We start from the raw sequence: 13899 nt of genomic DNA, 5'->3' as shown, positions 1-13899 counted from the left end.
TACTGTTTTTTTGTTTTTTGGGGTTTTTTTTGAGTTGGAGTCTCACTCTGTCACCCAGACTGGAGGGTAGTGGCCGCTCCCGGCCACCACAGCCTCGATCTGCTGGGCTCCGGTGATCCTTCTGCCTCAGCCTTCCAAGTAGCTGGAACTACAGGTACGCGCTACCACGCCCAGCTAATTTTTGATTTACTGTAGAGAGGAGGTCTCGCCAAGTTGCCCAGGCGGGTCTTGAACCTGTGGTCTCAGGCAATCCACTCACCTCAGCCTCCCAAAGCGCGGGATTACAGGCTGAGCCACCAAGCCCGGCTGCAAGTTACAGTTAATGATGAAATATTTAATCAATTAATTTATGATCATTCATTAATTGGGTTTATTCTATTCAGATAGAAATTTCCCTCAATAACAAAAGTAGCCCAGTAATTCCACCTTTTAAATTTAAGTTTTCCACAAATGTCTGAAATTCTGGTACTACAAAGGTACAGAGCAATGCTATTTACAATGCCAAAATTATTTAACCCTAATCATCTACGGATGATAACATTTACAGTAGGGTGAGAATCTGGAAAATGTATCTGTTTAAAGGTATTTCTTTAAAAACTTAAGAGAAATTCCATTTATCTAAAACAAATTTCTAAAATTCATATAGAATTGAAACATGGAATGTTAACTTTGATAAACGATTTTCTAGCCTGAATGTAACTGATATGTTTGCAACAGTAGTTATAGTAGAAAAAAGTGCAAAGGTAAATGATAAAAAGAGACACAGAGTAAAGGTCCAATTACAACCAAGGAAAAGCTCATTCTCCAGAGGCTACAAACAAATAAAAAACCTACTTAGGAAAGATCACCAAAAGAAGAACAAGTTTATCAGAGGTTACAGTACTGAACTAGATAGCCAAAGACATGAAAACTAATTAAAATGCTGACCTTGGTAAAATAGTAATACTCTATTCTTTGTTTCTATACAAATAGAGTATCATCATCTTTTGCTCTATGTTACAAGAACTATAAAACAGAGAGGACAATATTCAAGAAGAAATTATTACAGTTCATGTAAAACAAAGTTCAAGTGTGATACGTATATGTTAAGTTAGCTTACATGCTGCTTTATTTGGAATGCAATTATACTTTCTTCACAGGTCTTTAAAATGGAAAGTCCATAATCGTATACACATACTCATACACAGTATGCATATATGTATAATAATATTTCAATGGCCTTAAGTATAGTAAACTAAAATCTCTTTTATTTTTTTTTTTTTTGAGTTGGAGTCTCACTCTGTCGCCCAGACTGGAGTGCAGTGGCCGCTCCTGGCCACCGCAGCCTCAACCTGCTGGGCTCCGGCGATCCTTCCGCCTCAGCCTTCCAAGTAGCCGGAATTACAGGCGTGCGCTACCACGCCCAGCTGATTTTTTGATTTATTGTAGCGATGAGGTCTCGCTGCCCAGGCGGGTCTCGAACCCGCGGGCTCAGGCAATCCACTCACCTCAGCCTCCCAAAGGCGCGGGATTACAGGCTGAGCCACCAAGCCCGGCTTAAAATCTCTTTTAAAAGAAAGATTTTTTAAAAAATTGTAGAGATGAGGTCTCACCAAGTTGCCCAGGCTGGTCTTGAACCCCTGGGCTCAGGCAATCCTCTTGCCTCGGCCTCCCAAAGTGCTGAGATTACAGACGTGAGCCACTGCACCCAGTCGAAACATACATTTTCTAATGAAAGAACTATTCAAGTGACAAAGTTGTATGACTTAACCTAAAATATTCAACACATAAGATTATTTCTAAATACCTAATACTTAGCACCCAACATTGACAAATAAATGGTATTTACCATCTTCACTTTATATGCTGGAAACCCTCATAAACTGAAAATTAACAGGAGTGATCAAAATAGTTTAGTCTTAAAGACAAAAGAACCACAGAAAAAAATGTAAATTTGAATAAATTTTAGATTTATTGCTCTTAACTGAATGGTATAGCAATTCTGAGACTAATTTTGTGTATACTCCACACAAAATTAAAGTAAATATAAGTAAATATTGATACTGATGGGTGTCCAGGGTTCTCATTATGCAAGAAGGGGGATATAACCATGGAATGCGGGATGGCAAAGAACACTTGAGTGTCAATATTTTGGAATAAATTTAACGTTAGCACACAATTTCGTACTCAGAAAACTACACAACATTAATATGATGTCAGAGAAGATCTGTATGAATGGAAAGCATCTCATGTTAATGCATTAGAAGACATTAACATCATTAAGATGGTGATATTCCCAAAACTGATCTATAAACTTGATCCAAAGTTGAATCTAGAGATTAACTCAATGCCTATCAGAATCTTAGATGGCCTCTTTGTAAAAACTGACAAGCTGATTCTAAAATTCATACGGAATTAAAAGACACCCAAACAGTCAAAACAATCTTTAAGAAAAAAACAAAATACAACTTGGAAGACCCATATTTCTCTGTTTCAAAACTCACTAGAAAGCAATCAAGACAGTGAAGTACTGACATAAAGACAGACATTTAGCTGGGTGTAGAGGCTCACACCAGTAATTCCAGCACTTTGGGAGGCCAAGGTGGGAGAACCGGTTAAGCCTAGGAAGTTTTAGAGAAGCCTGGTTAACACAGAGACCTCATCTCTACAATACAATTTTAAAAACTGGCCAGGCAGGATGGTGCATGCCTGTAGTCTCAGCTACTTGGGAGGCTGAAGAGGAAGGATTGCTTGAGTCCAGGAAGTAGAGACTATGGTGAACAACAATCATGCCATTGTACTGCAGTCTAGGCGAGAGACCCTGACTCAAATTAAAAACAAACAAAAAAGAAACAAACAAAAAGGACAGACATATAGAGCAATCAAGCAATTCAGAGTCCAGAAAGAAACCAATGTGTGTATGGTCCAATCATTTTTGACACCATTCATTGGGAAAAGGTTAGTCATTTCAACAAATGATAGCGGCAGCACTGGATAGCCACATGAAAAAGAATAAGTCTGGATCTTACTTTGCAATCCCAGCACTTTGGGAGGCCAAGGTGAGTGGAATGCCTGAGCCTGAGGGTTCGATGCCAGCCCGGCAAACTTAGTGAGACCTTGTCTCTACAATAAATCAAAAATTAGCCAGGCATGGTTGCATATGCCTGTAGTTCCAAGCTACTTGGAAGGCTGAGGTGGAAGGATCACCAGAGCCCAGCAGGTTGACACTGGGGTGGCTGTGAGTGTGCCATTGCACTCCAGCCTGGGCAGCAGGATGAGACTCCAACTCAAAAAAAAAAAATTTGCTTCAGGCTGGGCATGGTGGCTCACGCCTGTAGTTTCAGCTACTTGGAATATTGAGGTGGATCACCTAAACCCAAAAGGTCAAGGCCATGGTAGACAAGAGCATGCAACTGCACTCCAGCCTGGGCGTCAGAGTGAGACTCTGGCTCAAAAAATAAAATAAAAATTTGCTCCAGCCGGGCTCGATGGCTCAGCCTGTAATCCCAGCGCTTTGGGAGACCAAGGTGAGTGGAATGCCTGAGCCTGTGGGTTCGAGACCTGCCTGGGCAACTTGGCAAGACCTCATCTCTACAATAAATCAAAAATCAGCCGGGCATGATAGCGCACGCCTGTAGTTCCAATTACTTGGAAGGCTGAGGCAGAAGGATCGCCAGAGGCTAGCAGGCTGAGGCTGTAGTGGCTGGGAGCGGCCACTGCACTCCAGTCTGGGTGACAGAGTGAGACTCCAACTCAAAAAAAAAAAAAAAATTGCTCCAAATGAATCAAAAGACCTAAATGTAAGAGCTAAAACTATATGACATTTAGAAGAAAACATAGGAGTTAACCTTCATGACTTTATATTTGGAAACAGAGCCTTGTCTAACACCATGAGCAACAAAACAAAAAAAGACACACTAAACTTCATCAAAATAGAAACTTTTGTGCTTCAAATGACACTATCAAGAAGAGTGAAAGGACAACACACAAAATGGGCAAAAATATTTGTAGACCATGTATCTGATAGGGAATTTTATCTAGAATATATAAAGAACATTTACAACTCAATAACAAGAAAAATAACTACATTTAATGATGAGCAAGGGATCTGAATTAATATTTCTCCAAAGATACACAAATAGCCAACAGACACATGAAATGATGGTCAACATCATTAACCATCTAGAAAATACAATTAAAAACCACAATGAGATACCAATTCACAATCACTAGGAAGGCTATAATAAAAAGGTATGATAATAACAAGTGTTGGTGAGAATGTGAAAAAAATCAAAATCCTCACACATTGATGGTGGGCAAGTAAAATTGTACAGCCATTACAGAAAACAGTAGTTCCTCAAATGGTTAAATGTGACCACAGGATAAAACAATTCCACTTCTAGGTATTCACCCAAAAGAAATGAAAATATATGTCTACACAAGAGCTTATACACAAATGTTTATAGCAACATTATTTATAATAGCCGAAAGAGGAAAACAACTGATGAATGTCTATCAGCTGAAGAATGATAAATAAAATGTGGTATATCCAAACAGTAGAATAGTATTCAGCCATAAAAAGGAATGAAGTACTAATAATACATGCTACAACATGGATGAACTTTAGAAAACATGCTAAGTGAAAAAAGTCAGACATAAAAAAGCTACATATTAAGTGTTTCAATTTATATAAAATATCCAGAATAGGTAGATCTATAGAGACAGAGAGCAGATAAGTGGTTGCCGGGGACTGGGGATGGGGAGAAGAGTAATAAGTGACTTTGGGTTTTCTTTTCTCTTTTTTTGAGTAGGAGTTTCACTCTGTCACCCAGGCTAGAGGGTAGTGGCATGCTCCCGACCACTGCAGGCTCAATCTGCTGGGCTGAGGCAATCCTTCTGCCTCAGCCTTCCAAGTAGCTGGAACTACAGGCATACACCACCATGCCCTGCTAATTTTTTTATTTATTGTAGAAATGGGGTCTCACTCACCAAGTTGCTCAGGTTGGTCTCGAACCCGTGGGCTCAGGCAATCCTTTCACCTGAGCCTCCCAAAGTGCTGGGATAATCGGTGTGAGCCACTGCACCCTGCCAACTTTTGGGTTTTCTATTGAATATGTTTTGGAACAAAATAGAGGTGATATTTTGTGACTGGCTTTTTCTCACTTAGCACATGCTACAACATGAGTGAACCGTGAAAATATTATGCTAAGTGGAAGAAGCCGACACAAAAGACTACCTATTTATTATACAATTCTATTTATAAGAAATATCTGGAATAGGCAAATCTATAGAGACAAAGTAGACTGGTGGTTGCTTAGGCTAGGGAGGATGAGCAGATGAGGTGATGATAGCTAAAGGGTAGGAAGTTTTTTCTGAGATGATAAAAATGTTATAAAATCGTGGCAATGGTTGCACATTATCGCTGAATCTACTAAAAAAAACACTGAATTGTACACAATAAATGAATGAATTGTATGGTATGTGAGTTATTTCTTAAGAAACTGCTTTCATTTATTTATTTATCTTTATTTATTTATTTTTTTGAGTTGGAGTCTCACTCAGTTGCCCAGACTGGAGTGCAGTGGCCGCTCCTGGCCACCGCAGCCTCCACCTGCTGGGCTCCGTCGATCCTTCCACCTCAGCCTTCCGAGTAGCCGGAATTACAGGCATGCACCACGCCCTGCTGATTTTTTTAAATTTATTGTAGAGATGAGGTCTTGCTGCCCAGGCGGGGAAATGGTTTTTAAAAAGTTAAGACTCTGGCTGGGCTCGGTGGTTCAGCCTGTAATTCTAGCACTATGGGAAGCCATGGCGAGTTCCAGAACTGCTTGAGCCTGCGGGTTCAAGACCAGCCCGGGAAACTTGGCAAGACCTCACCTCTACAATAAATCAAAATTTAGCTGAGCGTGACAATGCATGCTTGTAGTTCCAGCTACTTGGAAGGCTGAGGTGGAGAGATCACCAAAGCCTAGCAGGTCGACACAGGGATGGCTGTGAGTGTGTTCCTACATTCTAGCCTGGGAGACAGAGTAAGATTCCAACTCAAAAAAAGAAAAAGTGAGCCGGGCTCGGTGGCTCAGCCTGTAATCCCGCGCCTTTGGGAGGCTGAGGTGAGTGGACTGCCTGAGCCCGTGGGTTTGAGACTCGCCTGGGCAGCAAGACCTCATCTCTACAATAAATCAAAAACTAGCCGGGCGTGGTAGCGTGCGCCTGTAGTTCCAGCTACTTGGAAGGTTGAGGCGGAAGGATCGCCGGAGCCCAGCAGGTTAAGGCTGCAGTGCCCGGGAACATGCCACTGCACTCAGGCTGGGCAAAAGAGTGAGACTCTGACTCAAAACAAAACAAAACAAAAAACCCAAATTAGTCGGGCTTGTGCCAGCAGTCCTAGCTATTCCAGAAACTGAAGTGGCAAGATTGCTTGAACACAGGAGTTTGAGGCTTCAAAGAGCTACGATCACACAACTGCACTCCAGCCTGGGCAAAAGAGCAAAACACTATCTCTAAAAGAAAAGAAAAAAATTTTTCTTTAATTTTACAAAGTACAGATTTGATGGTGCCATGAAAACCCTTTATAAATTCTTAAAGGAAAGACTACTAACCAAGTTGGTAACCATACTAGGGGATTCAAATATTTTTGTCATCCAAATGTCACAACAATCCGACCAATCATGTTAGGAAAGTGAGGCACGGACAACTGACTTGCCCAGAAACCCAAGTTAGCCAACAAGTAATATGCTGTTTCCACTATACTATTTGTGGATTTGGTCCTTCATTAAACCCAGAAAAGATGCCAACATCACATTCACTTATCGTTAATAAATCAGAATGCCAGGCTAAATACGCCTGCTAAAATATTATATACCTGGTAGGTGCTAAGTTATTAATATACATAATAAATAAGTAGTTATGACAAACAGAGACCCTACCATTACCTTGATAAATCCCTTTCTTTTACTATCTTCCACAGAGCTTCCCCTTTTCTCTCAGCATGAAATTTTACCTTTCATTTCTCTTTCCTGGATTTCCCGTTCCTTCTTAGCTTGAATGGCAAGCAACCTTCTGCTCTTCACAGCACTAATCATGTCTTCAGCTTCTGTATCTACCTGGGGCTCAAACTTCACAATTTCTTTTTTCCTATCAGTTTTGCCTAATCCATTCTCTTCTTTTCCATTTTCCTTATTTCTGGCTTCCATTTCTTTCCGCTTCTGTTTTTCTGCTCTCTTCTTATCATTTTCCTCCTTCAACACAGCAAGCCGTTCCTTCCACAACTCTGCAGACATTTGCTGTCTGGTTTCCATGTGGTCTTGTACCGAGTATGTCATGAGGATCCGGTGGCACAGTGCTGTCAAGATCTGTAGCTTCTCTTCTGATGTTAGCTCAAAAAACTCAGAAGTCTCTAGCTTCTCTAGGAACTCATCTTGTACCTCATTGTCCTCAAATGGTGCTGAATCTTTATTGTCATCCGTGTCGGAGCCCTCGCTTTCCTCCTGGACATCAGATCTGCGCAAGCAGAGCCGTACCAGCTCTGAAACAGAATGCAGAGTCAGGGGGATTTCCGATAGCTTCATTCCTAATTCACCATAGTCTTCTGCTATTTCATCTTGTAGCAAGGTCTGTAAGAGAATGACCAACACTCTATTCAGGTATAAAAAGCCGCCCTTATCTGCACTCAAGGCTTCCATAAGAGACACAGCAGTAATAGGATACTGAGCATCTGGCAAGAGTAGCCCAGAATAACAGCTCAAGAATTCCACCACCATGGCCACATCCCCAAACAGTGTGTTGGGCAGCCCTTCTGGAGTATCCACCAGTCTGAATGCGGGAAGGTTCTTGCCAGTTAACTCTTGGTCCTCATATCGCTTCTGTTTCTCTAACTTCTCAAGCATTTCTTTCTCTCTACGCTCTTTGGCTTTTTCCTTCAGCTTCTTTTTCAGCTCCTCTCGTTTCTTTTTCAAATATTCTTTCCGTTGTTCTTCAGACATAGAGGCCCACCTCTTTTTGTGCTCTAGAAGCTCATAGCGCTTTTGAACAAGACTTCGCAATTCTTCTGGGAGACGAGCTCTATCTTCACTGGAGAGAAGACGAGCTGTTTTGGAGATAACACAGGACAGAGCACTCCTTTTGTCCTCCCTGTCTTTGTTTTCTTTGTAGTAGGCAATAAGGTGCAGGGCAGCAGGAGGCAGATGTTTATGAGGTTTACTAGAGGACCTAGGCGTTGCCCCAGAATTCCGTGGGGCTCGTGTCATCTTCTGCGTGCCCTTGGCCATATCTAACAAAGTCATCTGCTTCATTTTGGTTTTAGGAGTCTTCAGTCCCTTTTTGGGAGACTTGGAATTCCCGGGGGATTTCTGTCCATTCAGGATGCCTTTGCTTCTGCCCTTTGTTTTCAGAGGTTTATCACTGGGCTTCCCTGGTTTCTTGGCAGGTGGGCCTTTCTTAGGGATGTGGAAGTTAGCATGTAGCTTGTTAGGTGACATCATCTTCATGACTTCTTCCAAATGTTCTTCCGGAGACTTGGAATTCTTGGAGTTCTTCACTTTGAGTGGCGAGCCATTCAGTGACTTCTTCAAGTGTACATGACACCATAGCTTAGGGTTTAGTGGTGAACTCAAAGAATTGTCTGTCTTGGATTTCTTCGAGGGTTTCCTGTCTGGGGATCCAGCATTTTTCCTCTTAGTAGAAGGGTTGAGAGTCATATACTGGAATTTAAGAATAGGAGCAAAATTAATTTTAAAAACTAGTTTAAAGAAGCAATATTTAAGCATCTTAAAGGCCCTCTTCCCCTACTATTCAGGCAACTCTACATATTCATTTATCTTCATAGACATTGTATCCCTGAAAAAACAAAGATACAAATGTTAGCTAATTCCTTTGCCACATCAATACAAAATTCTCTTGATATCCAGACTTAAATATATATACTCTAACACCAGACATTTGTGCTATGTAACTAGTTCTGTTTATACATACATTAGAGCCTCCTTAGATTTTTAATAAAATTTGTGAACCCCTTTCTCCAAAAGTAATATACAAAAACTATGCATATTTTCAGAATCCATTTATGGGCCTGATTAAGAATACTTGATCTAGAAAATGGTAATCCCTGAAGTTTAAAAAGTACTGTTCTTGTAACAAGACTGTATTTTTATCTCTCCAACATTTGTTCCAATTTGGGGCATTCTATAAGTAGGAAGTATACTGTTTAATATTTTTGTCTGAACTATGAGACATATGGTCTTATTCAAAGTATCAGTGAGTCCAACAAACACTGCTCACAGATAAGGAAACTCTCTGACCTGGGCCTCCTGGTATCTCCAACTCCCCTTTGTCTTCTCCCCATAATTCAAGAACTTGTTGCCATGAATATATTACAAAATACAACCTTTCTAAATGACCATTAATTTCATACAATCCTCTAAACATACTCTCATATTGTCCAAATTCACTCCCTCTAGTTCTCCAACTCCGCAACCCTTCAACCTCACCAAGACCTTAAATCCATTCGTTTTTCTTGAGTCAGGGTCTCACTCTCTGCCATGCAGGCTGGAATGCAGTGGCATGACCATGGCGCACTGCAGCCTCGTTCTCCTGGGCTCAGATGACCCTCCCACTTCAGCCTCCCAAGTAGCTGAGACTACAGGGGCACACCATCAGGGCCAGCTAATTTTTCTACTTTTTGTAGAGACACGGTCCCGCTATGTTGCCTATGTTGGTCTGAAACTCCTGAGCTCAAGCAATCCTCCCGCCTAGGCCTCCCAAAGTGCTGAGATTACATGCATTGACACCATACCCAGTCTTAAATTCATTAATTTTATATCACATTGTTTCTTTTTATCAGTTGGAGTCTCACTGTGTTGCCCAGGCTGGAGTGTAGTGGCACACTCATGGCCATCACAGCCTCTACCTGCTGGACTTAGGCGATCCTTCCACCTCACCCTTCCAAGTAGCTGGAACTACAGCTGTGCACCACCACGCCTGGCTGATTTTTTGATTTATTGTAGAAACAAGGTTTGGCCAAGTTGTCCAGGCTGGTCTCAAACACATGGGTCAGGCAATCCTCTAGCCTCCCTCTTAAAGTGCTGGGATTACAGGCGCAAGTCACTGCACCCAGCCTGTATCACATTTTTACCACTCTCACCCCTCTGTCCTTCTTTACCCAGATTAAATTTGAGTCAATCATGATAATCGGTCTCACATAAACCTAGTTTCCTTGTCTCTCTTGTTCTATTTTACGTACTTAGAAAAACCAAGCCGGGTTCGGTGGCTCAGCCTATAATCCTGCGCCTTTGGGAGGCTGAGGTGAGTGGATTGCCTGAGCCCGCATAGGCAACTTGGCGAGACCTCATCTCTACAATAAATCAAAATATCAGTCGGGCATGGTGGCGCGTGCCTGTAATTCCGGCCAGTTGGAAGGCTGAGGCAGAAGGATCACCGGAGCCTAGCAGGTCGAGGCTGGGTGACAGAGTGAGACTCCAACTCAAAAAAGAAAAACCGTAACTCTGATTAACTCACATCCTATTTATCCTGGCCTGCATGTGCTGCATGTGTTCAGCTTAAACACAGCTAGAATCAAAGTTATAACACTAAATGGTCTCACTTTAAATTCACTGCCAAGCACCTCAAATGGGTATTGAACACTGCCCAGCAACCATAGTATGTTCCCTAAGTCCACTGGTGTTCCCATTCTCCTAAACACACATCTCATCTCTTCAAATCTCCCATACCTCATTTCCATCGTACAGAATTAGTTAACAAGTTAGAACCCACTTCATTTGTCTTGATACCAGTTTCTGTTTAAATGTGTGTTTAAAAAAACAACAACATGTGATTGAAATGCTTTTAAAGAATATAATTACAAAGAAAAAAGCCTGGCAGCTAAAACACAAACTACATAAAATAACCAAGCAATGTAAAGGGACAGCTTATTTCAGAAAAAAAGTTGTTTCAAGTGATTAGAGAAAAGATTAGATAACCTCAAGAATACTGATTTCTATTACCAAAAGCAGTTGAGCACATAAGTGGCAGTGACTTGATAAATTTCACATTTTTGAGTAGAAGGAACTACGTGAGAAGAGGAACATTTAAAGAAATACTCTGGAGACAGAAGGTAGGTCAGACTACCAGCTAAAAAGACAGAAAAGACCGCAGGCAAGAAAATAGCTATGAACTAGAGAAAATAAAGTTATAACACCCTTAAAAAAGGCTACAGAGAAATGGCTAAGGTGAACTAAATTCCAGGGATAACAGAAGAACACCTATGATCTTGCTGGGAGAAAAGCAAATGGATTTAGTGAAATTTTTTTTTTTTTAGAAAGTAGGATTTATTGAGAGGACAGAAAAGATCCCACAGTGGAAGGGAACCCGAAAGGGTTGCCCGGGCTTAGTAAAATTTAATCAGTTGTACTATAAAGCCAATCAATATTTAAATATTAAGAATATAAGGGCCAGAGCAGCTCAGCCTATAATGCTAGCACTTTGGAAAGTCGAGGTGAGTGGATGCCTGAACCCGTGGGTTCGAGACCCTCCAGGCAACCTGGTGAGACCATGTCTCGACAATAAATAAATTAAAAAAAAATTAGCCAGGTTTGGTAGCGCGTCCCTCTAGTTCCAGTTACTTAAAAGGTTGAGGCGGTAGGACTGCCAGAGCCCAGCAGTTCGAAGGTGGGGTGGCCATGAGTGTGCCACTGCACTCCAGCCTGGGCGACAGAGTGAGACTCCAAATCAAAGAAAAAAACAAAAAACAAAAACCTATTCATACTTTCCCCAGACACAGAATTTACTAGTTTTAGTTCCCCAGAACTATTTTTCAAAATGTTAGAAAGAATAAGCAAAGGTAACTTATTGAAGACTCCATTCTCCTCATGAACAGTAATAATCACTCCAAAGAGAACAATATTTCAGAGAACATCCTGTAAATCAAGGATGTTCAATCAAGAACAAGACCTATCACTACTCTGGCAGGAACTAAAAACACATGTATGCCTTCAAAAAGTTAGTAACCCTCCTCAGCAAATATTGGAAAATCTTCAGAGTACAGACATACTGACTGATGTTTGTGCTAATGCTCAGAATAACAGGATATATGTTTAAAGCTCTATTAAAATGAAATTTATCACTTAAAAAAAAACATTTTTAGCTTTTTTTTTTTTTAGTTGGAGTATCCTCTGTTGCCCAGGCTGGAGTGCAGTGGCACACTCACAGCCACCCTAGTGACAACCGGCTGGGCTCCGGTGATCCTTCCACCTCAGACTTCCAAGTAGCTGGAATTACAGGCACATGCCACCATGCCCAGCTAATTTTTCTGTTTGTTTGTTTTACTGTAGAGATGAGGTCTCGCCAAGTTACCCAGGCTGGTCTTGAACCTGTGGGCTCAGGCAATCCTCTCACCTTGGCCTCCCAAAGCGCATTTTTAAGCATTTTGTATAGCTATATTATAATAGGGTCTATTGCAACTGGGACTTGTTAATTTCCTGCTCTCTTTCCACATTAAAAAAAGGCTCAAATTTACCACAAGGTTCTTTCAACTTCCACTTAGAAGCACCGTACTGTGAAGAAATGTCATCAGAAAGAGGTAGGATGGCTTAACCATGAGAGGGTCCGGCAACCTATTTTTGCCAAACCACACCATGTAATTTTTTTTTTTTCTAAAAAAATGAAAGAAATGAACTCACCCAACCCCCTCCCAAAAGGCCGGCTCCCCTCGTGAGCAGTCCTTCAGTAACTGGATCATCTCAGCATGGGGTATGCTGGGCAGTCACAGCCAGATGGGAGCCGGCATGGCTGGACTCAGGGGAATCTGAAAAAGTATAAAACCACTTATGTGCTAAGGGTGTCCCCTATCCCCCACTCAGCACAATTAATCTACTAGACTAGTATATAGGAAGGGAGAAGAAAGGACACCTGTATTAGCAACATTATAATTTGTTGGCAAAGACCTTTTCTAACTGCTAAAAAGAAAAAAAAGTATTTATGAATGTCTAAGAAACATGGGAGGCTGATAGGAAAATAGAGTGAGCCGGGCTTGGTGGCTCAGCCCGTAATCCCGTGCCTTGGGAGGCTGAGGTGAGTGGAATGCCTGAGCCCATGGGTTCGAGACCCGCCTGGGCAACTTGGTGAGACCTCATCTCTACAATAAATCAAAAAATTAGCCGAGTGTGGCAGTGTGCGCCTGTAGTTCCAGCTACTTGGAAGGCTGAGGCGGAAGGATCGCCGGAGCCCACCAGGTCGAGGTTGCGGTGGCCGGGAGCGGTCACTGCACTCCAGTCTGGGCAACAGAGTAAGACTCCAACTCAAAAAAAAAGAAAAAGGAAAATAGAGTGTACACAATTCTACATTTGCTCCTGTCACCTGGAACACACCACCATCACAAATATCTGTCTAAAAGAAGTCCGTACTTCTTGATAAAAATGAAGAAACTATTTGTAACAGCTCATTCAAACACTGCATTTAACTTAATAAGCAGTATAAACTAGGCAGCAAAACCCTAAATTGAAAACTCTGACAACTTATATTCTCATTATTATTACACCCTTCTCACTTGTCCAAGGCAACACTCACAGTGGGCCTGTCTCAATCTCAACAAGCATTCATCAGCAAATTTGTAAATGTGTTACTAATAAAATATATTTAAACTATTTTGAAAATAATATATCTTTTAAAGTACTTCACTAGTTTCTAACTCATAAACAAACTTCAAGAGCCAAGATTTATTTATTTATTTATTTATTTATTGAAACAAAGTCTGGCTATGTTCCCCAGGCAGCTCTCAAACTTTTGGGCTCAAGCACTCCTCTACAGTCTCAGTCTCCCAAAGTGCCGCCACCATACCCAGCTGCAAAACTTATTTTTATTTTTATTTTCTTTTTTTTTTTTTTTTTTGAGTTGGAGTCTCACTCTGTTACCCAGACTGGAGTGAAGTGG

The 13899-nt window shown here is 41.3% G+C and overlaps 1 protein-coding gene across 1 annotated transcript in view; it reads right to left on the bottom strand.

Annotated features, from left to right (window-relative positions):
- BAZ1B (bromodomain adjacent to zinc finger domain 1B) overlaps positions 1 to 13899 on the bottom strand; it is a gene marked incomplete at its 5' end in the record, with an annotated part of 102049 nt that overhangs the window by 37053 nt on the left and 51097 nt on the right. Inside the window, one exon of the mRNA XM_008067193.2 lies at positions 6980 to 8678. Coding sequence (XP_008065384.2) covers positions 6980 to 8678 — 1699 coding nt within the window. The remainder of the gene's footprint in view (positions 1 to 6979; positions 8679 to 13899) is intronic.

The sequence above is a fragment of the Carlito syrichta genome, unplaced genomic scaffold (assembly GCF_000164805.1).
Source record: "Carlito syrichta isolate Samal-C Ts95f unplaced genomic scaffold, Tarsius_syrichta-2.0.1 Scaffold309393, whole genome shotgun sequence".
NCBI classification, from domain to species: domain Eukaryota; kingdom Metazoa; phylum Chordata; class Mammalia; order Primates; family Tarsiidae; genus Carlito; species Carlito syrichta.
The sequence above is the reverse complement of the archived record's forward strand: the minus strand, read 5'-3'. Positions and strand labels throughout refer to the sequence as shown.